The following is a 25,132-nucleotide window of genomic DNA, read 5'->3' as shown; positions in this document are numbered from 1 at the left end:
ATTTATTAATCTGACAAGTAGTTATTGTGAGTTTTTTTTTATTTAGGCTTCATTTTATATTACTTCTTTTCTTTAATATAAAATATTATGTTCTCAGAACTTTGTTTGTAGATCAAAAACTACCAACCTAATTACTTCATACTCTATTCCTTTAAATATATGCTGGATCAAAAACAATTGCTTATCATCTCTTTTTATGATTTGTAAGCTTTTTTTTTAACATAGTGAAAGGCCAAGGGACAAGTATTTACAGAATAAGAACAATTCATTTCCTTAATTACTATTAAAAACAAGTTTCCTGTAAATTCTTTGAACAGAATAAAGATAAGTTACTTAAATTAATTTTAAGCATTACATTGAATAATTGAGAAGAAAACCAGTTTTTTTTGGAAACAGCTTTTATTATGATTGGATTGTTAGTCATATGGCTAAATTCTTCAGGGAAAATTTTTAACTTATTTATTCAACAGTATTTATAGAACACTTGTTATGTGCCAGGCATTTTTCTAGACATTTGATACACATTAGGGAACAAAACTCAAAATTCCCTACCTGCATTCTTGTGGAGAGGAACCATACAACATAACTAAGTCAGTTACATGATGTTTTAGAAGATAATAGATTCTGTAGAAAATACTAGTGCAAAATAAAGGGGTTGGTAGGTCTGAATGAGGAGATGGAAGGGTGGTCCATGCTGGTGTTTGGGGAGAACTTTCCCTGTGGAGGAGGCAACCAGTGCAGACGTCCTGAAGGTGGAATCTGCCTTTTCTGTCCCAACCACAACAAGGAAACCAGTGTAGGTGTAGCAGAGAGAACCAGGTGGAGAATGCTAGGAGAAAAATCAGAGAGGTAGTAGGACCCAAACCACTTTTGGCTTTGAGTAACATGCAAAGCCACCAGAGAGTTTTTAATCAGAGGAGTGCCATGATCTAACTTGTTTTGAAAGGATTACTCTGTTGTTTTGAGTATAAACATTGAAGGAGGCAAAATGATAGAAGCAGAAAGACCACTATGGAGGCTGTAATCCAGGCCAGAAGTGATGGTGGTTCAGACCAAGGAGATGGTAGTTAATGATGGATATATATATATCTATATCCTGGCTGGATTCAGGATATACTTTGAAGATAGAATAAACAGACTATGACACACTAGCTTGGGCATAAGTAAGAAAAGAGGAGTCAAGAATGACTGCATGTTTTGGCCTGAGCATCTGGAAAGATAAAATTGATAAACATGAGGCTGTGAATGGAGTGAGTTTGGGAGCACAAAACAGGAGATATGGAACTGTTGTGTTTAAGGATGTTGTTAGAAATCTTAGTGGAAAAATTGAGTACGCAACCAGATAATAACTCTGGAATTCTGGAGAGAATCTGTAAAACATATGTAAACTTGGGGTCCACATAGAGATGGTGTTCAAAGCCAGGAGATGATATTATCAGAGAGGTGAGTGTAAATAAGAAAGAGAAAACCAGAGATGAATCCCAGAAGTACTCCAATATTAAGACGTCAGAAACAGCATTGTAGACTGAGAAGTCGAGACTAGTAAAGAAGAAGGAAAACCAGGAGGGTATAACCTGAAAGCCAAGTGAAGAGAGTATGTAAACAATCAGGAGTGATTAACTGTCAGGTGACTATTGTAAGGTCAAGTGGGGTGAGGATCATGGATTGACCGCTGAGTTTAGCAATGTCAGGGAGACATTATTGACATTTTCAAGAGCTATTATATCAGAATTGGTATGTGAAAAACGAGTTAGAGTGAGTTTATATAGAATGGGAGAAGATAAATTGGACAGTGGATGTACTATCCTCAACTCTTTCAAGGAGTTTTGCTGCAAATGTGTTAGAGAAACAGCAGTACAGAGAGAGGAAGTAGAGTGAATGGAAGGTTCCTTTAAGATAGCAGAAATAACAGTATCCTCTTGTGCTGATGGTAATAATCCAGCAAAGAGGCAGAATTAATAATGCAGGAAGCAAAGAGGAGCAGCCTTGAAGGTGACATGAGAGAAAATGGGATTTAATATACAAGTGGAGGGATTGGCTTTAGATAATAACATGGGTAATTAATCATATCAGAAAAGTAAAAAATATGGATACAGATGCTGATAACAGGTTGATGAGGTGGAAGGTTTCTGCTCTTTGCTTCAACTTCATTAGTGAAATAGGAAGTAAGGTCATTAATTGAGATTGGGAATGAGGAAGGTGTTAGAGGTTTGAAGAAAGGTGAGAAGGTGTGAAATAGTCTTGTGAACCTAGGAGATTAAGAGGGAGAATGGTTTGCTGTTCATTGTTAGGGTTTAATGAGGAATGTGGTCATGAATTTAAAATGGAACATTGAGAGTTCTTTTATGTTTTTCTCTAGTTGTATTCGCTTGCACATGTACAGGTGTAGATATGATGGAAAGTTGAATTCAACCAGGACTGTGGTTTTGCCCTGCAACTAAGAAGGTAGAGAGCAACAAGAGAATTGGGAATGTATGTGTGAGAGCGGCTCTATTGATTAACAATGGAATTGAAACTGGATAAAGAGGGAAAAGTGATATCAAGGAACTAGGGATTATGAAATAGTGATAGAATCAATGTATTGGAGGTTCTTGTGAGTTGGAAAGTTATTTGAATTGGAATATAAGAGGGTGTGAGCTGGAAAGAGGTGCTGCTCAGAGAGAAGCATGTGTGAAACTGGGGTTGTGGAGAGTTTGCAGCTAATTAATAATGATGAAATCTGGCTATGAATATGGTAGTAACTGAGGTAAATAGAGAACATCATTAGAAGAGAGAAATTAAAAGAACCTAGAGGCCAAGTAGTTGGAAGAAACTTGTTCATGGCTAGGAATCGAAGCAAAAACATTGTCAAAGAGAGTTAGTGAACCAAGTGATTAAAATCACTTTGAAGGGAGTGATTTGAGTATTAGTAAATGACTAACAATAAGTGGTAATGGGGATATGATCTGTTGACTTGAGCTTTAGAGCCGGGAGTGGTGTATTCAGGGAGAATGATGTGAATGTGGTAATGAAGGACAAGAGGAATGGACAACTCCTTCACTTCTAGGACCAGTGGAACAAGGATTACCACAAAAATATCAACCACCACATGATAGGGGCACAGAACAAACAGTGTCCTTGGGGAAGAATCAGGCTTCTACTGAGCAATAACATGAGAAGAACATTTAAAGAAGAGATTAAAGATATAGAGGATTGTGCTGACATCAGACAATGAATTAATTTCAAAAATTCCTTGTGGTACATTATACAACTTAGTCTGCCTTCATATATATAGTGCCCTGCTTGATATATGTTCAGATATTTTTGTGCTGAATGAGTCACTCTTGTCATTGTTTCAAATTGAATGGAAAAAATAGGAAACAAATAAAGATGAAAACTTTGTTTACCAGCAAATTAATTTAGTCTTATTATTTGAGCCTCTTTAGCTATAAAACAGGGTTACAACTTTTAATATATGGTGATAGTTTCCTATATAAATATTATTAATATTAAAACAGAGAGATGAACTCCTTGTAAATATATTGAATAAACAAATAAAACGCTGTTAAATATATTTTTGCTTTTCACCTCTTATTTCTCAAGCAGTACCTAAGATAAATTTAATAGCTAGTAAAGACACTGCAAGTAAGAGTAGGAGGATATAGGTTTCCCACTTAAGGAAGAAAGAACTGCTGTGGCTGAGAAGTGAGAGTCAGAGGGAATCTGTTGTCCAGGGTGGTAGTCCAGGACATGCTCACACAAGAATGACTTTGTGCCAACTCTGTGCCAACTCCCCAAACAGGAAACCTAGATTTGAGATTGTCAGAACCAGAGAGTTCATTACAGCATTTGCCCTTCAGCTCCATGTGTCCTAAACTCTAATGATAATTATTAGCAGTATGAAAAATGGTAAGTTTCAAAGTTATCTGTAATATCTCATTTGACCTTCACAACTATGAAAGGACGGTTTTATGGATGAGGAAAGTAAACATCAAAAAAGTGAAGTGACTTGCCCAAAGTTGCTGTTACTCCATAGGGAGGCTGGGACCAAACTATAGTCTGATTTCAGTCCAGCATTTTTTAAATCTCATCTCAGTGTAATGCTCTTCAAGTGCTTTCTCCTGGGTCGTGTGGAAAAATTGGCACGGTTTCTAGTGAGATTCCAGGACTCTACTCACACATTAACCAAAGCAACTCTCTCCGTACGTGTTGAACTTCTGGTCTCTGATTTTGTTTGAAAGAAAGGATCTGTTGGTGAAAAAAATATTTGAAAATTACCATATTAATACATTTTATTCCTATGGCATCAGATAATATTGACTATATCTAGTAGTTACTCTCAGATATTTCAGGTAAGGTGGGAAAAGTTTTTCCTTCTCCATCTGGAAGAGTACTTATGCGGTGCCTTCCTGGGTTTGAAGGGTAAGATTGGGGTCAGTAACAGACAAATGGCCTGTACTTTAATTGGTTGATATTTGTGTGAGACTAAATAGACACTTACCACTGTCATTCCAAAAGAGAAAAAAAATTCAAGAAGATAAAGAGGATCTGTGTTGTCATGGCAATAGTTTAACATTGTAATAATTAAAGCTTCTCTTAACTGACTAGCTAAATTGTGACTTAAAACATGAATTATTTACTGTATAATGGGGGCACTGGCTTACTAGAACAAAAATGTTACTACTTTTTGATTCTTGTTAGAAGGGGCTTTACAGCTGCCCAATTATATTCAGTGGCATAAGAAATAAATGATTGAATTTTTAGGGAGAAGATAGAAGCTTAAATTTTATTATGTTGAAATGCATAAGGGAGGTGAAATTATGGATCAAGTTATAAAAAAAGGAATTAATTTCTTGGGAGCTTTTTGCTCACAAAAATTTTAAAAAAATTTAAAATTGTTGCGAAAGTGATTTTGACAGAAATATTAGATTGTTTAGTAAAATATTCTAAATCTCTTAAGAATATTGAATGTATTAACTGGATTATCTAGACCTCTTTAATAATTCACAACAACACATACTACCTGTATTCCTTTTTAAATTCTTATTATTTCTTAAATGCTCCCTGATGGTTCCCTGACCCTAATTTAAGCCCCTGATCTTGTATATCTGGAATAGATTCAGGATCATAATACATTTCATAGCATGTCCAATACATTAAAATGGGATCAATCTGAGGATCAATCTGAGGAAACAGATCACTTCAAGATTTAAGTAACTTAGTAAAGACCTTTACATATATACTCACTTAGATACTGAAACTAAAATATTGGGTCTTAAATTCAGTATAGTTTTAATTAGGCGCTTATTCCCTCATCTGAGATAAAGTTATCCTAGTTTGTTTCTTTATATAGAAATAATTTTTCAATTATGATCAAGTGGAAAAAGTTATAACAGCAAGCATAAAGGATTTTGAAGTAAGTACTGGAGAGACATTGAATTTAAGAGAGAGATGAAAGATGGAAAGCCAAGCTGAAGGCTACTGTAGAAAGCAAAGTATGAGATGATGAGGATATGGACCAAATAGCAATGGAAATAGAGTAGAATGGACAATTATATGAGATATCTCAAAGCAAAAAATCAACAGGACTTAGAAAATTAAGCAAATCCCATGAAATAAAGGAAAAGTGATTCAAACAAGCATACTGCAGTATTCCAAGCATAAGTGACTGATAAAAATGTTAGAGCTATTGTCAGAGATTGTGGAAGAGTGAACTGGTTTGAAAGCAAAATAGAGAAAATAATTAGTTTGCTTGAGTTTGGAACAAAATTAGGACATTTGTTTAGAAATCCCCCTTCAAGACAAAGAGATATGGAACTAGGATTTTGTCTATCTGAGAAATATCTAGGGAATCACCAGATTAAAGGTAGTAATTATAGCCCCAAAACAGATTATTAGTCTGATGGAGTGACTGAGAAGAGAAAAGAACAAAAGACCTGAAACCAGACAGTGAGGAAACACATAAGTTGACATAGCTCATGCTAGAAATCATGGAGAAAGTATGAGAAGCAGATCTTAATGCAAGTCACATTTATGAGCATTAGTAAGCTGATATACCTAATGTTCTGGAAATGTTGGAGAGATAAATAGTAACAGTGAGTATAGGAAATTCAGTTTGAATTTTAAGAACTATTATTTAGCCCCAAACTCTAAAATTCTACAGTTTTTTAATCCTTAAGAGTTTCTGAAGCCCACTCCATGTTGAAAAAAAGAAAATGTACTAATTTTTTCTGTCATAACTATATATTCTTTTGAAAAATACACATTCATTTAGTTATCTTAAGTATTAGAAATAACACAGCATAAGAATATGTGGACTTATGTTTTTTTTAATATTGTCATCACTAAAATGGGAAATTCATAAGACCAAAATATTCAGATGAAAAGAAACCAGTCATCTGAATGATTTGTTTACATAATGTTTACATCTAGATATACCCAGGTAACATTTTGTAGAATACTGAACTTTTTTGGTAATCATCTTTCTTTACAATTGTGTTGAAAAGTTTTGGGCTTATTATGGTACATAAAAATACCAAAAGCTCATAAAAATGTACATATGTGTGTTTTAGGTGTTTCTATAATATTAGGAGACTTTTCTTTGAATATTGCATTCCTGGTTTTTCAAAAGTAACTCTGTGTGTGTGTGTGTGTGTGTGTATGTATGTGTATCCATCTGTTTATTGCTGTAGATATAATGCTCCCATTATCCTGGGTGTGGGGGAGAGTTTATATGCCACTGTATATAACATTATCATCAAAATGATCTACTTAAATGATTTTGTGTGTATGTGTGTGTGTACAGACACAATTCCTTCAGAAGACACCTACCAAGGCAAATGCAGGTTTCCAGTGTTGATTTTGGCATGGGCACAGAACCCATTTTACAAAGAGGAGAAACAACAACCAGCATTGGGAGAATAAAACCAGAGCTCTACAAACAGAAATCAGTTGACTCTGAGGGCAACAAGAAAGAAGATGTCAAAACCTGTGGGAAGCTTAACTTCACCCTCCAGTATGATTATGAAAATGAACTTCTAGTTGTTAAAATTATCAAAGCCTTAGATCTCCCTGCTAAAGACTTCACAGGAACTTCTGACCCTTACGTGAAGATGTATCTTCTTCCAGACAGGAAAAAGAAATTTCAGACCCGTGTGCACAGAAAAACTTTAAATCCTGTGTTTGATGAAACTTTTCAGTTTCCTGTAGCATATGATCAACTAAGCAACCGAAAACTACATTTCGGTGTGTATGATTTTGACAGATTTTCTAGACATGACATGATTGGGGAAGTGATTTTTGATAATTTGTTCGAAGCCTCTGATCTCTCCAGGGAAGCCACAGTATGGAAAAATATTCATTGTGCTACCACAGTAAGTTATAATTCCACCAATGTTTTCCTTTTTATTTGACCTGCAGTGATAAAATAGACTAATTTTTACCCACATTAGTTCTACAAATTAGAGAATTTATGTCCTAAAGACCTGCAAACAGAGTATGTGATTACATACATATATAATAATTCAGACACTTAACACTATGTAGGTAACATTAGTGATTGTATAAATAAAAAATATTTTCTTTCAACGTCTAACCTTTGTTTCTACACTTTCTGTTTGGGGAAATTCATTACTTCACTGTATTGGACATTTCTTGTAATTTGCCAAAAATAGTAGGCCTTTTCTCTTGTAAAATATTTATCTGTAACCTATTATCAACACTCAATTTCTTCATAGTTATTATTGACTTTCATTATTTAAGATGATTTTGTTCCTCAGATTAAACCTAAAACGTACTTTGATGACACTGGAAACTCCTTGATTTTATCTAAAACAACCCATTCCTTCAGGAGATTTTGTGGAATTGATACGATTGTAGCATTTGAAATGCCGAATGATCAAGAAGTAATTGTTTACATTGGAAATTTTCCTTTTCATTACAAAATGCTTTTTCTGATTATAAAATAATTTAATATTGAAAATTTTAGAAACAGGGTAAAAAACATAAAATTAAATAATCCATAATGCCATGAATTATATGTAAAAACTTGGCATATTTCTTTCTACTTTTTTTCTATGAATGTTTTAAAATAATTAAGATCAAACCAAGTTTAAATTTTTTCACACTCATTTTTTTGTGCTATATATGTTTTAGTACATGATGTTTAAATATATGATCCATTTTCCTAACCATTCTTTTATAGTTGGACATTTGAATTAGGCATAAATTTTGTTAGACTAAAAATTTGTTGCATTCTCTATACATAAATCTCTTTTTTATTCAAGATTATTTGTCCAGAATAGAATTGGAGAAACAGAATTAGGGAACTGGTCTCTTTGGAGGTTAGATTGCTAAATTTTTTTCATTTATTAGTTTTTAAATGAAGACATTTAATTTTTTACTACCAGGTTGTCTTAACATCTTTTGTCTAAGTTTTACCACAAATTATAAACTAGAAATGTTGAAGTTTTGGACAGTGACAGGGATTATTTAAAAAACAAGAAAACTTTTTAAATTCAAAATAGCTCCTTTTGTGTTTCCCCCTTATTAATGTTTTACTAAGTACAACCAGTATTTAGGGTTATTAAATTTTCATTATTGGGTTTTTATTTCATGGTCTCCACTGTGATAATCTATTAGGGAACAAACTGGATCTCTTTTGATTTCATATTGTTTTTCACATTATTACTTATATTCCTACAGGGATAAAAGTGGTGAAGAGTGAATTTTACTGTTTTAAATATATGACACCTTCTGTAGAATTCTACAAATGCAGATAATAATTAACTGTTAGGTTATTTCTCTTGATTCGCCAATCTTATATTAGTCCTTCTTTTATTCATTCAACAAATATTTGCTGATTGCCTACTCTGTGTTTGATGTACTGTAAGTACTAGGGGTGCAACAAACGTTACCATACAAAAACTGTTCTGTTCATATATTTGGGTTCAGGTAAGTAACCCCTAAGTGAAGTCTAAAAATTAACATAATTTTATAGGTGATTGACAGTGGATTATTTTTTTTTACATTCATAAATTTTTGTATTCCATACTGGTCCTTAAAAAACAGTAAGAATCCCTTGTGGAAGCTTCAATTTTTGACTGCTAATAGAACATAAACTGTTTTTTTGGTAAATATTAATGAATTCTTCAATTTTATTTTCAACTCTCCCATGTGCTTGAAGTATTAATTTTTTATTTCTGCTGTAAAAATTACCACAAATGTAGTGTCTTAAAATAACACAAGTTTATCACCTCATATTTCTGTAGGTTAGAAGTCCAACATAGGTCTTATTGGACTAAAATCAAGGTATTGGCAGGGCTCTGTTCCTTTCTGGAGCCTCTAAGGGTGGTCCATTTCCTTGCCTTTTCCAGATTCTAGCAGTCACGGGCATTCCTTGGTTTAGATTTAACCCACGTGAGCAATCTATGATAAGTTTCCCATCACAAGGTTTATAATCTTAATTGCATCTGCAAAGTCCTTTTTGCCATGTAGGTAGCATACTCAGGTCAGGATATTAGGAAGCAGCCATCTTTAGGGATGCCTTTATTCTGCCTACCACAACATAGACATTTTCATTTCAGTATTCTGGATATGAAAGGAAGTATGCAGATAATAATATGTATTATTAAATTATTCTAGTCAAATGACGTTTCTCTTTAACTGGAACAGTGAGCCACACACTGTTCTAGATACTGTTTATGACTTTTTTGTTGCAAAGATAGTGATGAAACCTAAATTCCTTGACTACGGGACCAAAGTTCACAGTATACACTAGTATCATCTTTATGGTTAATGTATTTAATTAAAACTTCTCAAGCTTTTGAAAAATTATTAAACAATTTTATATTCTTATATTAATAAAAATGAAAAAAATAATGTGAGTTGAAATTTGCTTAAGAAATTGTCTTTTCCTACTCACACATCTTTAATTTTAAGTAATTTCACACAGAAATTATAGAATGTTCTAGAAAGAAGGAGAAAGGAAAAAAAGTAATGTAGTCATATACCCTCACGAAATACTTGTTGAATAAATAACTTAGCATATTTGCATATAAGGCCAAGTGAAAGAATGTATGTTAGTACAAATCTCCCAGAAGAAAAAAATAAAGTGCAATGATGTACCTTTTGATATGCTTGGTTATATTTGTTGACATTAACTACTTTCTGTAGGCAAAAATTATTCAGTGTGTAGCACAAATTAAAAATTATTCAGTGCCTACCACAATTTCATATGTAAAATAAACCAGAAATATTTTAAATTTATTGTTAAAAATCCTAAATGGTTGAAACAAGAGGCACGTATCATGTATTTATAATTTTATTACCAATAAATTATTTCTATGCAAGAGGGTTTAATATTTTTATCAGGAATTAGCAGGGCTTTTTTAAAATTTCAGGTTGAATGAAAATAAAAAAATAAAGGCATGTCTTTATTCTGTGCAAAACATTAGTTTTCACTTTAGAGCGGTATATTACAAATATGGCAAGCCAGTTGGCTCTTCAACTAACAGAAATATCTTTAACATAGGGAAAAATCACATTGGAGGACAGTGTGTACCCTATGCCTCTACTTCTGTAATGGGAAAGAGAAATATATATTCATATTCAGTTATATATACAAAAAAAGTTCTATATGAGGAGACACAAGAATTTAATAATAGTTGTTACCTATTGGCAAAAATAGTAGAAGCTGGATGAATATGGAGAAGGAATGATTTGCAACATATTCCTTTATATACATTTTAAGCTTAAACTATGTGAGAATAATATTATTCAGATTTTAATTAACATTTTTTCAGAAAGTCCTGTTTAATAAATACTAATGTATTTTGAATATATAAATGTAGTTTTCTTATACATACTCAAGAATCCATTGAAAGTTTACATAGATAAGGAAAAGCTTTCCTTCTTATGAACAGAACCACTTCATTTTGCATATTTATTTATTTACTCATCTATTCAAATAACATTTTTTTTTCAGCACCAACTATGTTCTAGACACTTAAGAATTCTCAAAGGAGTAAGTGTGTGTGTGTGTGTGTGTGTGTGTGTGTGTGTGTAACCACACTGACCTGGTTTATAGCTATAAAATGCTTGAATCTATTATCTTCTAACTAAGGGTCTATCAAATATTATTTTTTTGAATATTTCTGTTTTGTAAATAAGTTTCATTTATACTATTTTTTAGATCCCACTTATCAGTGATAACATATAATATTTGTCTTTCTCTGTGTGACTTACTTCATTTAGTATGACAGTCTCTTTATTTCATTCTTTATTATGGCTAAGTACTATTCCTATTTCATTGTATACATGTGTGTGCGTCTATCTATCTATATATATCACATCTTCTTTATGCATTCATCTGTTGATGGATATTTAGGTTGCTTCCATATCTTGGCTATTGTAAATAGTGCCACTCCAAATATTGAGGTGCATGTATCTCTTCAAATTAGAGCTTTCCTCTTTTCTGGATTTATGCCCAGGAGTGAGATTGCTGGATCATATGGTGACTCTATTTTTAGTTTTTTAAGGAAACTCCATACTGTTTTCCATAGTGGCTGTACCAATTTACATTCCCACCAACAGTGTAGGAGGATTCCCTTTTCTCGACACCCTAGCCAGCATTTGTTTGTAGACATTTTAATAATGGCCATTCTGACTGATGTAACACAATACCTCATTGTAGATTTGATTTGAATTTCTCTGATAATTAGCAATATTGAGCATCTTTTCACATGATGGTTGTCTTCTTTGTATGTCTTCTTTGGAGAAATGTCTATTTAGGTCTCCTGCCCACTTTCTGAGTGGGTTGTTTTTTTTGTTTTTGTTTTTGAGTTGTATGAGCTGTTTGTATGTTTTGGAAATTAAGCCCTTGTCAGTTGCGTCTTTGCAAATATTTTCTCCCAGTACGTAGGTTGTCTTTTCATTTTGTTTATGGTTTCCTTTTCTGTGCAAAAGCTTGTAAGTTTGCTTAGGTCCCATTTGTTTATTTTTGCTTTTATTTCTATTGCATTGGGAGACTGATCTAAGAAAACATTGTTACAACTTATGGCAGAGAATGTTTTGCCTATGTTCTCTTCTAGGAGTTTTATGGTGTCATGTCTTATATTTAAGTCTTTGAGCCATTTTGAGTTCATTTTTGTGTATGATGTGGGGTAGTGTTCCAATTTCACTGATTTACATGGAGCTGTCCAGCTTTCCCAATACCATTTGCTGAAGAGACTGTCTTTTCTCCACTGTATATTCTTGCCTCCTTTGTTGAAGATTGACCATAGGCATGTGGATTTATTTCTGGGCTCTCTATTCTGTTCCATGGATCTTTGTCTGGTTTTGTGACAATGCCATGCTGTTCTGATTACTGTAGCTTTGTATTATTGTTTGAAGTCTGGAAGGGTTATGCCTCCAGCTTTGTTCTTTTTCCTCAACATTGCTTTGGCAATTCTGGGTCTTTTGTGTTTCCATATAAATTTTAGGGTTATTTGTCCCTCCCTTCTGGCAACCACCAGTTTGTTCTTTGTATCTGTGAGTATATTTCTGTTTTATTGTGTTTGTTTTATTTTTTAGATTCCACATATGAGTGAAATTACATGGTATTTATCTTTCTCTTTTGATTTATTTCACTTAGCATAATACCCTCAAGTTCTATCCATATTATTGCAAATGACAAGATTTTTTTCTTTTTCTATGACTGAGTAGTATTCCATTGTATACATATATACCACATCTTCTTTATCCATTTATCTATCAATGGAAACATGTGGTTTCCATATCTTGGCTACTGTAAATAATGCTGCAATGAACATAGAGGTGCATATATATTTTCAAAAGAGTGTTTTTGTTTTCTTCAGATAAATACCCAGAAGTGTAATTGCTGGCCCATATGGTAGTTTTATTTTTTCATTTTTTAAAGGAACCTCCACACTGTTTTCTATAGTGGTTTCACCAAGTTACAATTTCCACCAGCATTGTATTCTCTTTTCTCCACATCCTCACCAAAATTTTTTTCTTGTCTTTTGATAATTGCCATTCTGACAGGTGTGAAGTGGTATCTCATTGTGGTTTTTGAGTTGCATTTCCCTAATGATTAGTGATGTTGAACACCTTTACATGTGTTTATTGGCCATCAGTATGTTTTCTTTTGAAAAATGTCTATTCATGTCCTCTTCCCATTTTTTAATCAGGTTGTTTGCTTTTCCAATGTTGAGTTGCATGAGTTCTTTGTATATTTTTGCTGTTAACCCCTTATCACATATATGATTTGCAGATGTCTTCTCCCACTCAGTAGGCAGCCTTTTTGTTTTGTTGATAGTTTCCTTTCCTGTACAAAAGCTTTTTTAGTTTGATCTAGTCCCATTGGTTTATTTATGCTTTTGGTTTCCTTGCCTGTGGAGACACATCCAAAAAAATATTGCTAAACCAATATCAAAGAAGTTACTGCCTGTTATCTTCTAGGAATTGTATGGTTTTGTTCCTTACATTTAGGTCTTTAATCCATTTGGAGTTTATTTCTTTATATGGTGTGAGAGAGCAATCAATTTGATTCTTTTGAACGTAGCTGTCCAGGTTTCCAACACCATTTATTGAAGAAGCTTTATCCCATTGTATTTTCTTGCCTCCTTTGATGTAGATTAATTGCCTAGCTAAGTGTGAGTTCATTTCTCAACTCTCTATTCTGTTCCATTGATTGTTTTTGTGCCACTACCATACAGTTTTGAATACTGTAGCTTTGTAGAATAGTTTGAAGTCAGGGAGCATGACACCTCCAGCTTTGTTCTTCTTTCCCAAAATTGCTTTGGCTATTCAAGGTTTTTTGTGGTTCCATAAAAATTTTAGTGTTATTAGTCCTAGTTCTGTAAAAAATGCCATTGGTATTTTCATAGGTATTGCACTGAGTCTGTAGATTGCTTTGGGTAGTATGGACATTTTAATTGTATTGATTCATCCAATTCATGAGCACAGTATATTGTTCCATTTATTTGTATTGTCTTCAATTTCTTTCTTCAAAGTCTTGGAGTTTTCAGAGTAAAGATCTTTCACCTTCTTGGTTAAATTTATTCCTAGATATTTTATCCTTTTTGATGCAGTTTTAAATGGGATGCTTTTCTTTATTTATCTTTCTGACAGTTTGTTATTAGTGTATAAAATGCAACAGATTTCTGTATATTAGTTTTTTGGTTTTTTTTTTTTTTTTTTTTTTTTGTGGTACGTGGGCCTCTCACTCTTGTGGCCTCTCCCATTGTGGAGCACAGGCTCTGGACGCACAGGCTCAGTGGCCATGGCTCACGGGCACAGCTGCTCTGTGGCATGTGGGATCTTCCCAGACCGGGGCACGAACCCGCCTCCCCTTCATCGGCAGGCAGACTCTCAACCACTGCGCCATCAGGGAAGCCCCTGTATATTAGTTTTTAATTCTTCAATGTTACTGAATTCTTTTATTAGTCCTACTACTTTGTTGGTGGAGTCTTTGACACTATATATAGTGTCAGGTCATCGGAAAACAGTGACAGTTTTACTTCTTCCTTTCCAATTTAGATGACTTTTATTTCTTTTTCTTGACTAATTATTGTGGCTAGAATTTCCAGTACTATGCTGCATAAAAGTGGCAAGAATGGGCATCTTTGTGTTGTTACTGATCTTAAAGGAAATACTTTCAACTTTTCACCATTGAGTATGATATTAGCTATGGGTTTATCATATATGGCCTCTAATATGTTGAGGTATACTCCTTCTAGGCCCACTTTGATGAGAGTTTTTATCATAAATTAATGTTGAATTTTATCAAGTGGTTTTTCAGCATCTATTGAGATGGTCATATGACTTTTATCCTTTGTTTTGTTAATATGGTGTATCACATTGATTAATTTGTGTATATTGTACCATCCTTGCATCCCTGGAATGAATCCAACTTGATCATTCTCTCTTTATCTTTAACATTTGCCATTTTAATTATAATATGCCTTGGTGTGGATATCTTTAGGTTCATCTTGTTTGGGACTGTCAGTGCTTCCTATACCTGGATGTGCAGAGGTTAGGGAAGTTTTCAACCATTATTTCTTCAAATATATTTTCCATCTCTTTGTCTTTCTCTCCTTTTTCTAGGAACTCTGTAAATATTATAATGCTTGATTTTTATCCTAGAGGTAAGGTCCCCTAAACTCCCCTTTAACTTTCCTTTAAAAAAGGAAATCCTTTCTTCTATTTGCTGTTTTGATTGGGTGATTTTACTATTCTATCTTTTATATTGCTTGTTTTTCTTTGTCATATAATCTGCTGTTGATTTCCTCTAGTGTATTTTTATTTCAGTTATTGTACTCTTCATTTCTGATTGATTCATTATTATACTTTCTAAGTCTTTGTGAAGTTCTCAATGAATTTTCCCGTTCTTTTCCTGAGTTGGGTGGGCATTTTTGTGACTGTTTCTATGAACTCTTTCAGTTAAATTACTTGTTCCCATTTCATCAGGCTTTTTTCTGGGGTTTTATTTTGTTCTTTTGTTTAGAACATATTCTTCTGTCTCCCCATTTTGTTTGACTTTAGATTTTCTTTCTATGAATTAGGCAAAACAGCTAATTCTCTACAGTCTTGATGGAGTTGCCTGTGTGGCTGAATCTCCTGTGTAGGTTACTTGTGCCTAGTGGCTTTGGCAGGCTGGCTGGAGTGGGAGCAGTCCAGGCCAAGTGTGGTTTCTGGGTAGTGCTGTGCCTGAGGCCACCTTGTGGGGCACTGAAGCTGGTTCGGGTCAGTCTGGAGGGCAGTACTTTGGGAGTGCTACACTGGATGTCACCTTGGCAGGATGGCTGGGGCTGGGGCTGGAGTGGGTATGGGCTGGGAGGAGTCCCAGAGGGACTCAAACAATGGTGAGCCCCTGGTACCTCTGACCCCAGAGAGGGGTCCAGTAGTGCCCTGCTCATTTGGAAGAATCTCTAGGATTAGTAAATAGATTTTCTTCTCATATAGTTTAGATGCTCTTTAAACTGCCATCTTTTTAACGGTATCCCAGAACAGGCAAGTCTATGCCCGAGCCCCTCAGCAATATCCCTCCCTACTTCAGGTTACTGCAATGAGGGTGTGGTTCCCATAGATATCATATCTCTGTCTTTCCTACCCATTTCTATATGGTCCTTCTATATTCAGTAGCTGTTCAATCAGTCCTCAGGTCTTCTGGAGGAGATACTGTATATGTAAAGTGTAGATTCAGTATGTCTGTGGGAGAAGGTGAGCTAAGGGTCTTCTTATCCTGCCATTTTGCCCTTCACCCCAACACCTACTCAACATTTTTTTTTTTTTTTTTTTTTTTTGTGGTACACGGGCCTCTCCCTGTTGTGGCCTCTCCCGTTGCGGAGCACAGGCTCCGGACACGCAGGCTCAGCAGCCATGGCTCACAGGCCCAGCCGCTTTGCGGCATGTGGGATCTTCCCGGACCAGGGCACGAACTCGTGTCCTCTGCATCAGCAGGCGGACCCCCAACCACTGCACCACCAGGGAAGCCCCCTACTCAACTTTTAACAACAGACTGTTAAAAGGGACTTTGTCTCACAAATATTTTATATTCAATAAATCACCAGAGCCTAAGTTCTTTAGTGACTAGACTTCACTTCCTCTTAACTACAGCCAGAGACAGAGACAGAAAAAGACAGAGAGAGATAGAGGCCCATGAACGATAGACAAGCTACATGGTGATTGCACTCTTTACATTTAGAACAATGTAGGAATTTAAATTGGAAATTATGTAGATGCTATGAATATAGGCAAAAAAAAATCATCTTTCTTTTTAAACAACCACAAATATTATTATTCAAAATTTAACTTTTAGATATACATTAACTTTGAATTTTTGTTTTGTGCAGCAGAATGCCGTAATGAATATTACAGGAATGTACTACTTAAACTGCTAATAAAAGGCTAATATAATCACTGTTGTGGACTCTGGAACAAACTGACCATGGCTTTGCATCCTTGCTGTGTCATTTATCTGTATGTCTTTGAGTAAGTTACTAGATCTCTCTAAGTCTTAATTATCTTATCTGCAAAATGGGGATTATGAGAAGGTGAACCATAGTTTGTTGAATAGACTAAATAGATGCCTAGCATAGAGCCAGACATTTGCAAATGCTCAGTATACATTAGCGGCCAAGAAGTATAAACAGAATGATATCACTGGAATATGGTTTTGGTGTTGTAGTTGACATATTAAATAGGAAAGAAGATCTTGGTGCTAAGAATGGCTATGTCCTATTATAATAGTGAAGATAGTTTTAGGTGGTATGCTTTTCTATTTAGGTCAGAAAGTTTTGTGTGAGAGATAATTTAACTCTATTTAGTTACTGTATGCTGTGATTCAGTGAGTAGATACTATTTCTTCTTTTATGATATATATACTCACACTGATACCTAGCATGCCCCTCATCTCCCACCTGACTTGACTCTTCCTTTTCCACTGGGCACGTCTCCTCTTTTTTTCCTCACCAACCTCTGCATGCACTTATCAAATGTATCTTATAAAACCTCAAGAGTTAATGATGCTGGTTATCTTCCGTATGTTCCTTTCCAATAATCTTCACCCTGTTTGGTGCCTTAAGTGGCTGGCCTGTTTGTCCACAAACTCTCTGCTCTCTGAGTTCTGGCAAGAGCTGTTAGGACAGAAGGAGAATCACATTTGGATATGTATTCTCTTTAGATCTTTCTCTGAGAGATTGCTTCAGGATGGCTATGTCCTTTATCTGAGGGTACCGTTCCTCTCAAATTAGGCTATTATTATTACCACTTCTTTCTGAATTCAGGTAAATGTCCCCACCCACTTGCCCTTTCAGACGTAGGGGTCATTACCACCTCTACTCTTACCCGCACCAGGGCACCACACCATCTCTTGTGGTTTCCCTACTTCCTGCTCACATCACTGTAGATGGGCCCATCATTAAGCCCTCTGGAATTACTCTAATTTGTGTGTGTCGTTTGTTTCTTCTTGTATTCCTGAATGATACCACAAAGAAAGAAAATGATTCCTGATTACAAATAGTTTAATTTCCTGTAACCTTCTTAGACCATGCCATGTGTCTAAGATGTTTCATGTGTTTAGTACCTTTAAGGAAGCTAAATTAGTCCATTAAATTCTTGATAATAAGACAAGGCCTTAAACCACAAAAAGAACCATTACATTGTTAAAATTTTCTAATCTTTTCTTTTTTTAACATCATTATTGGAGTATAATTGCTTTACACTGTTGTATTAGTTTCTGCTGTATGACAAAGTGAATCAGCTATATGTATGCATATATCCCCATATCCCCTCCCTCTTGTGTCTCTCTCCCACCCTCCTTATCCCATCTCCCTAGGTGGTCACAAAACATCAAGCTGATCTCCCCATGCAATGCAGCTGCTTCCCACTAGCTATCTATTTTACATTTGGTAGTGTGTATATGTGAGTGCTTCTCTCTCACTTCGTCCCAGCTTCACTTCCCCCTCCCCGTGTCATCAAGTCCATTCTCTACATCTGCGTCTTTATTCCTGTCCTGCCCCTAGGTTCTTCAGAACCATTTTTTTTCCTTTAGATTCCATATATATATGTTAGAATATGGTATTTGTTTTTCTCTTTCTGGCTTACTTCACTCTGTATGACAGATTCTAGGTCCATCCATCTCACTACAAATAACTCAGTTTTGTTTCTTCTTATGGCTGAGTAATATTCCATTGTATATTTGTGCCATATCTTCTTTTTCCATGCATCTGTCAATGGACACTTAGGTTGCTTCCATGTCCTGGTTATTGTAAATACAGCTGCAATAACATTGTGGTACATGTGTCCTTTTGAATTATGGTTTTCTCAGGGTATATGTCCAGTAGTGAGATTGCTGGGTTGCATGGTAGTTCTATATTTAGTTTTTTAAAGAACCTCCATACAATTCTCCATAGTGGCCGTATCAATTTACATTCCCACCAACAGTGCAAGAGGGTGCCCTTTTCTCTGCATCCTCTCCAGCATTTATTGTTTCTAGATTTTTGGATGATGGCCATTCTGATGGGGGTGAGGTGATACCTCATTACAGTTTTGATTTGCATTTCTAAGGATTAGTGATGTTGAGCATCCTTTCCCATGTTGGCAACCTGTATATCTTCTTTGGAGAAATGTCTATTTAGGTCGTCTGCCCATTTTTGGATTGGGTTCTTTGTATTTTTGATATTGAGCTGTATGAGCTGCATGTATATTTTGGAGATTAATCCTTTGTCAGTTCCTTCATTTGCAAATATTTTCTCCCATTCTGAGGGTTGTCTTTTCATCTTGTTTACGGTTTCTTTGCTGTGCAAAAGCTTTTAAGTTTCATTAGGTCCCATTTGTTTATTTTTGTTTTTATTTCCATTTCTCTAGGAGGTGGTTCAAAAAGATCTTGCTGTGATTTATGTCATAGAGTGTTCTGCCTATGTTTTCCTCTAAGAGTTTGATAGTGTCTGGCCTTACATTTAGGTCTTTAAACCATTTTTAGTTTATTTTTGTGTATAGTGTTAGGGAGTGTTCTAATTTCATTCTTTTACATGTAGCTCTCCAGTTTTCCCAGCACCACTTATTGAACAGGGTGTCTTTTCTCTATTGTATATTCTTGCCTCCTTTATCAAAGGTAAGGTGGCCATATGTGCATAGGTTTATCTCTGGGTTTTCTATTCTGTTCATTGATCTATATTTCTGTTTTTGTGTCGGTACCATACTGTCTTGATTATTGTAGCTTTAGAGGTTAGTCTGAAGTCAGGGAGCCTGATTCCTCCAGCTCCATTCTTCTTTCTCAAGATTGCTTTGGCTATTTGTGGTCTTTTGTGTTTCCATACAAATTGAAAAATTGATTGTTCTAGTTCTGGGAAAAATGCCTTTGGTAGTTTGACATGGATTGCAATGAATCTGTAGTTTGCTTTAAGTAGTATAGACATTTTCACAATATTGATTCTTCTAATCCAAGAACATGGTATATCTCTCCATATGTTTGTATCATGTTTAATTTCTTTCATCAGTGTCTTATAGTTTTCTGCATACAGGTCTTTTGTCTCCTTAGGTAGGTTTTTTCCTAGGTATTTTATTCTTTTTGTTGCAATGGTAAATGGGAGTGTTTCCTTAATTTCTCTTTCAGTTTTTTCATCATTAGTGTATAGGAATGCAAGAGATTTCTGTGCATTAATTCTGTATCCTGCTCTTTTACCAAACTCATTGGTTACCTCTAGTAGTTTTCTGGTAGCATCTTTAGGATTCTCTATGTATAGTATCATGTCACCTGCAAACAGTGACAGCTTTACTTCTTCTTTTCCGATTTGTGTTCCTTTTATTTCTTTTTCTTCTCTGATTGCTGTGGCTAAATCTTCCAAAACTATGTTGAATAATAGGGGTGAGAGTGGGGATCTTTTTCTTGTTCCTGATCTTAGAGGAAATGGTTGCCGTTTTTCACCATTGAGGATGATGTTGGCTGTGGGTTTGTTATATATGGCCTTTATTATGTTGAGGTAAGTTCCTTGTATGCCTACTTTATGGAGGGTTTTTATTATAAGTGGGTGTTGAATTTTGTCAAAAGTTTTATCTGCATCTATTGAGATTATCATATGGTTTCTATCCTTCCATTTGTTAATATGCTGTACCACATTGATTGATTTCCGTATATTGAAGAATCCTTGCATTCCTGCGAAAAACCCCAATTGATCATGTTCTATGATCCTGTTAATGTGCTGTTGGATGTTGTTTGCTAGTATTCTGTTGTGGATTTTTACATCTATGTTCATGAGTAATATTGGTCTATAGTTTTTTTTCTTTTTGTGACATCTTTCTCTGGTTTTGGCTTCAGGGTGATGGTGGCATCGTAGAATGAGTTTGGGAGTGTTCCTCCCTCTGCTATATTTTGGAAGAATTGAGAACAATAGATCATTGTTCTTCTCTAAATGTTTGATAGAATTCACGTGTGAAGCCATCTGGTCCTCGGCTTTTGTTTGTTGGACGATTTTTATCACAGTTTCAATTTCAGTGCTTGGGTTTGGTTTGTTTGTATTTTCTACTTCTTCCTGGTTCAGTCTCAAAAGGTTGTGCTTTTCTAAGAATTTGTCCGTTTCTTCCAGGTTGTCCATTTTTTTGGCATATATTTGCTTGTAGTAATCTCTCATGATCCTTTGTATTTCTGTAGTGTCAGCTGTTACTTCTTTATCATTTCTAATTTTATTGATTTGCATCTTCATCCTTTTTTTCTTAATGAGTGTGGCTAATGGTTTATCAATTTTGTTTATCTTCTCAAAGAACCAGATTTTAGTTTTATTCATCTTTGCTATCGTTCCCTTCATTTGTTTTTCATTTATTTTTGATCTGATCTTTATGTTTTCTTTCCTACTGCTAACTTGGGTTTTTTTTTTGTTGTTGTTGTTGTTCTTTCCCTAATTACTTTAGGTGTAAGTTTAGGTTGTTTATTTGAGATGTTTTTTGTTTCTTGAGGTAGGATTTTATTGCCATAAACTTCCCTATTAGAACAGCTTTTGCTGCATCCCATAGGTTTTGGGTTGTCATGTTTTCATTGTCATTTCTTTCTAGGTATTTTTTGATTTCCTCTTGGATTTCTTCAGTGATTTCTTGGTTATTTGGAGTGTATTGTTTAGCCTCCATGTGTTTGTATTTTTTACAGATTTTTTCCTTGTAATTTAAATCTAGTCTCATACCCTTGTGGTCAGAAAAGATATTGATATGATTTCAATTTTCTTAAATTTACCAAAACTTGATTTGTGACCCAAGATATGATCTATCCTGGAGAATGTTCCATGAGCATTTGAGAAGAAATTGTATTCTGTTGTTTTTGGATGGAATGTCCTATAAATATCAATTAAGTCCATCTTGTTTAAGTATCATTTAAAGCCTGTGTTTCCTTATTTATTTTCATTTTGGTTGATCTGTCCATTGGTGAATGTGGGGTGTTAAAATCCTCTTCTATGACTGTGTTACTGTCGATTTCCCCTTTTATGATTTCCCCTGATGTATTGAGGTGCTCCTATGTTGGGTGCATAAATATTTACAATTGTTATATCTTCTTCTTGGATTGATCCCTTGATCATTATGTAGTGTCCTTCTTTTTCTCTTGTAATAGCCTTTATTTTAAAGTCTATTTTGTCCGATATGAGAATTCCTACTCCAGCTTTCTTTTGATTTCCATTTGCATGGAATATCTTTTTCCATCCCCTGATTTTAAGTCTGTATGTGTCCCTAGCTCTGAAGTGTGTCCCTTGTAAACAATATATATACAAGTCTTGTTTTTGTATCCACTCAGCCAGTGTATATCTTTTGGTTGGAGTGTTTAATCCATTTATATTTAAGGTAGTTATCGATATGTATGTTCCTATTACCATTTTCTTAATTGCTGTGGGTTTATTATTGTAGGTCTTTTCCTTCTCTTGTTTTTCCTGCCTAGAGAAATTCCTTTAGCATTTTTTGTAAAGCTGGTTTTGTGGTGCTGAATTCTCTTAACTTTTGCTTGTCTGTAAAATTTTAATTTCTCTATTGAAACTGAATGAGATCCTTGCTGGGTAGAGTAATCTTGGTTGTAGGTTTTTCCCTTTCATCACTTTAAACATGTCCTGCCACTCCCTTCTGGCTTGCAGAATTTCTGCTGAAAGGTCAGCTGTTAACCTCAGGGGGATTCCCTTGTATGTTATTTATTGCTTTTCCCTTGCTGGTTTTAATATTTTTTTTCTTTGTATATAATTTTTGATACTTTCATTAATACATGTCTTCACATGTTTTTCCTTAGATTTATCCTGTATGCGACTCTCTGCTTTTCCTGGACTTGATTGTCTATTTCCTTTCCCATATTAGGGAAGTTTTCAACTGTAATCTCTTTAAATATTTTCTCAGACCCTTTCTTTTACTCTTCTTCTTCTGGGGCCCCTATAATTTGAAGTTGGTGCATTTAATGTTGTTCCAGAGGTCTCTGAGACTGTCCTTAATTCTCTTCATTCTTTTTTCTTTATTGTGCTCTGTGGTAATTATTTCCACTATTTTATCTTCCAGGGACACTTATCCGTTCTTCTGCTCAGTTATTCTGCTGTGGATTCTTTCTAGAGAATTTTTAATTTCATTTATTGTGTGGTTAATCATTATTTGTTTGCTCTTTAGTTCTTCTAGGTCCTTGTTAAATGTTTCTTTTATTTTCTTCATTCTGTTTCCAAGATTCTGGATCAACTTGACTATTATTACCCTGAATTCTTTTTCAGGTAGACTGCCTATTTCTTCTTCTGTTGTTTGGTCTGGTGGGTTTTTACCTTGCACCTTCATGTGCTGTGTGTTTCTCTGTCTTCTCATTTTGCTTAACTTTCTGTGTTTGTGGTCCCCTTTTCACAGGCTGCATGTTCGTAGTTCCCATTGTTTTTGGTGTCTGCCCCTAGTGAGTGATTTTGGTTCAGTGGGTTTTGTAGGCTTCCTGGTGGAGGTTTCTGGTGCCTGTGTTCTGGTGGGTGGGGCTGGATCTTGTCTTTCTGGTGAGCAGGGCTGCATCTTGTGGTATGTTTTGGGGTGTCTGTGAACTTAGTATGATTTTAGGCAGCCTCTCTGCTAATGGGTGGGGTTGTGTTCCTGTCTTGCTAGTTGTTTGGCATGGGCCATCCAGCACTGGAGCTTGCTGGCCATTGGGTGGAGTTGGGTCTTAGTGCTGAGATGGAGAGCTCTCACCAGTTGATATTATGTGGGGCTGGGAAGTCTCTGGTGGTCCAATGTCCTGAATTTGGCTCTCCCACCTTAGAGGCTCAGGCCTGACACCAGGATGGAGCACAAAGATCCTGTCAGCCATATGGTTGCTGGTCTTGGAGAGTCTCCTAGGGAAGAAGGGGACTGCTGCAGCTCAGCCTGGGGACATAGACACCAACAGCGGCCATTCCTAGGATCTGAGTCTACTGTGAGGAAGGCGGTGCTGGCAGGCACCCTAACATTTTCTAATCTTTTTTACACAGAGAATTTCCAAGGGCTTCCTTACACTGGAATTTCACATTTCATCGCAACTGAAAAATCTGAATTCTGCCTTTTAAAAATCAAGATTTCAGTGTTAATAATAATCGTTTATTTAGAATAGTCTAAAAATTGCCCCAATTTATGATAATTTTATAGGTTTCAAAATATATATTTGTGCATCCAGCTTCTTACTTTAGAAATATAACCTAGAAACACATAAAATGCTCTACATATCCCTATTTTTAAAGTAGAAGCTACTGAATATAATTTAACCTTTCCTTGTTAGTGGTGATCATTGTGACCATTAATTATGATAGTAAATTTAAAAAGCAGATTTTTATTTTTGTCCGTTTTTCTTCTATTGCGCTATTTTCTCTCCATATAAGTATATGTGCTTCCTGCATTCCTTACTTCTCCAATTTGTTATTTTTAGGTAGTATAGTAAAATATCTAAGTTGGAAGAATTATATATAAGTAAAATCAATATGTGTTAAATAATGATCTGAGATTTTGTTCTCAGAGTAAACCACATGAGACATAATAAGTCAGAAGTTTTTTTCTATTAACCTAAAAGTTCATGGGTATGTTCTGAGTAGGATTTTGAAAGTCTAGATCTTATTATCTTATTATTTTAGAATTTGTAGAGAGTTCAAGTGATCCTTTCATTTTATAGTTAACAAATGGAGGTCCAGTAATAATAAGAAAATCACTTAAATTCACACAACTGATTGATAGAAGGTTCAAAACTATATTTAAACTCTTAGTTCAGTGTAGTTTGCCCTGAACTATGTTAGATTTTTACCATGCTTGAAACATACTAAAAAGATATGAAAAGAATTAATTTTTTTAACATGGAAGTTCACTTTTGGTTTACAAAATTAAAATCTCAAAATAATTACATAAATTGAAGAGATTTTAAATAAGATATTTATGACAAAATATATGTATAAAACCTTTAAAATTTATAATCCTGTCAGATCCATCATATTAACAACTTTTATCAAAAATGCATGAAGAACTAAGCAATGACTCTTGGCCTTATTCAAAACAGCAGTCAGAATCAGTGTTATTTCAGGAAATTTCTAGGCTATTTTACTTCTTAGATGTAATTGGTGAAAAATCCATATTAGAAGTATAATTTAATTAGATCTGTTGTGTCTTTCTGTATTGTAATGCTTGGAGGTTATAGGAGATAGAGAGAAGC

General features: G+C 34.8%; 1 protein-coding gene across 1 annotated transcript in view; it reads left to right on the top strand.

Annotated features, from left to right (window-relative positions):
• Positions 1 to 25,132, top strand: part of SYT10 (synaptotagmin 10) — a gene marked incomplete at both ends in the record, with an annotated part of 75,459 nt that overhangs the window by 28,045 nt on the left and 22,282 nt on the right. The window contains one exon of the mRNA XM_081249123.1: positions 6,785 to 7,352. Within this exon, the coding sequence (XP_081105249.1) occupies positions 6,785 to 7,352 (568 nt within the window). The remainder of the gene's footprint in view (positions 1 to 6,784; positions 7,353 to 25,132) is intronic.

The sequence above is a fragment of the Mesoplodon bidens genome, assembly GCF_964165515.1.
Source record: "Mesoplodon bidens genome assembly, chromosome: 11".
Lineage (NCBI taxonomy): Eukaryota > Metazoa > Chordata > Mammalia > Artiodactyla > Ziphiidae > Mesoplodon > Mesoplodon bidens.
Note: the sequence above shows the minus strand (reverse complement) of the source record. Positions and strands in the feature narration are given on the sequence as shown.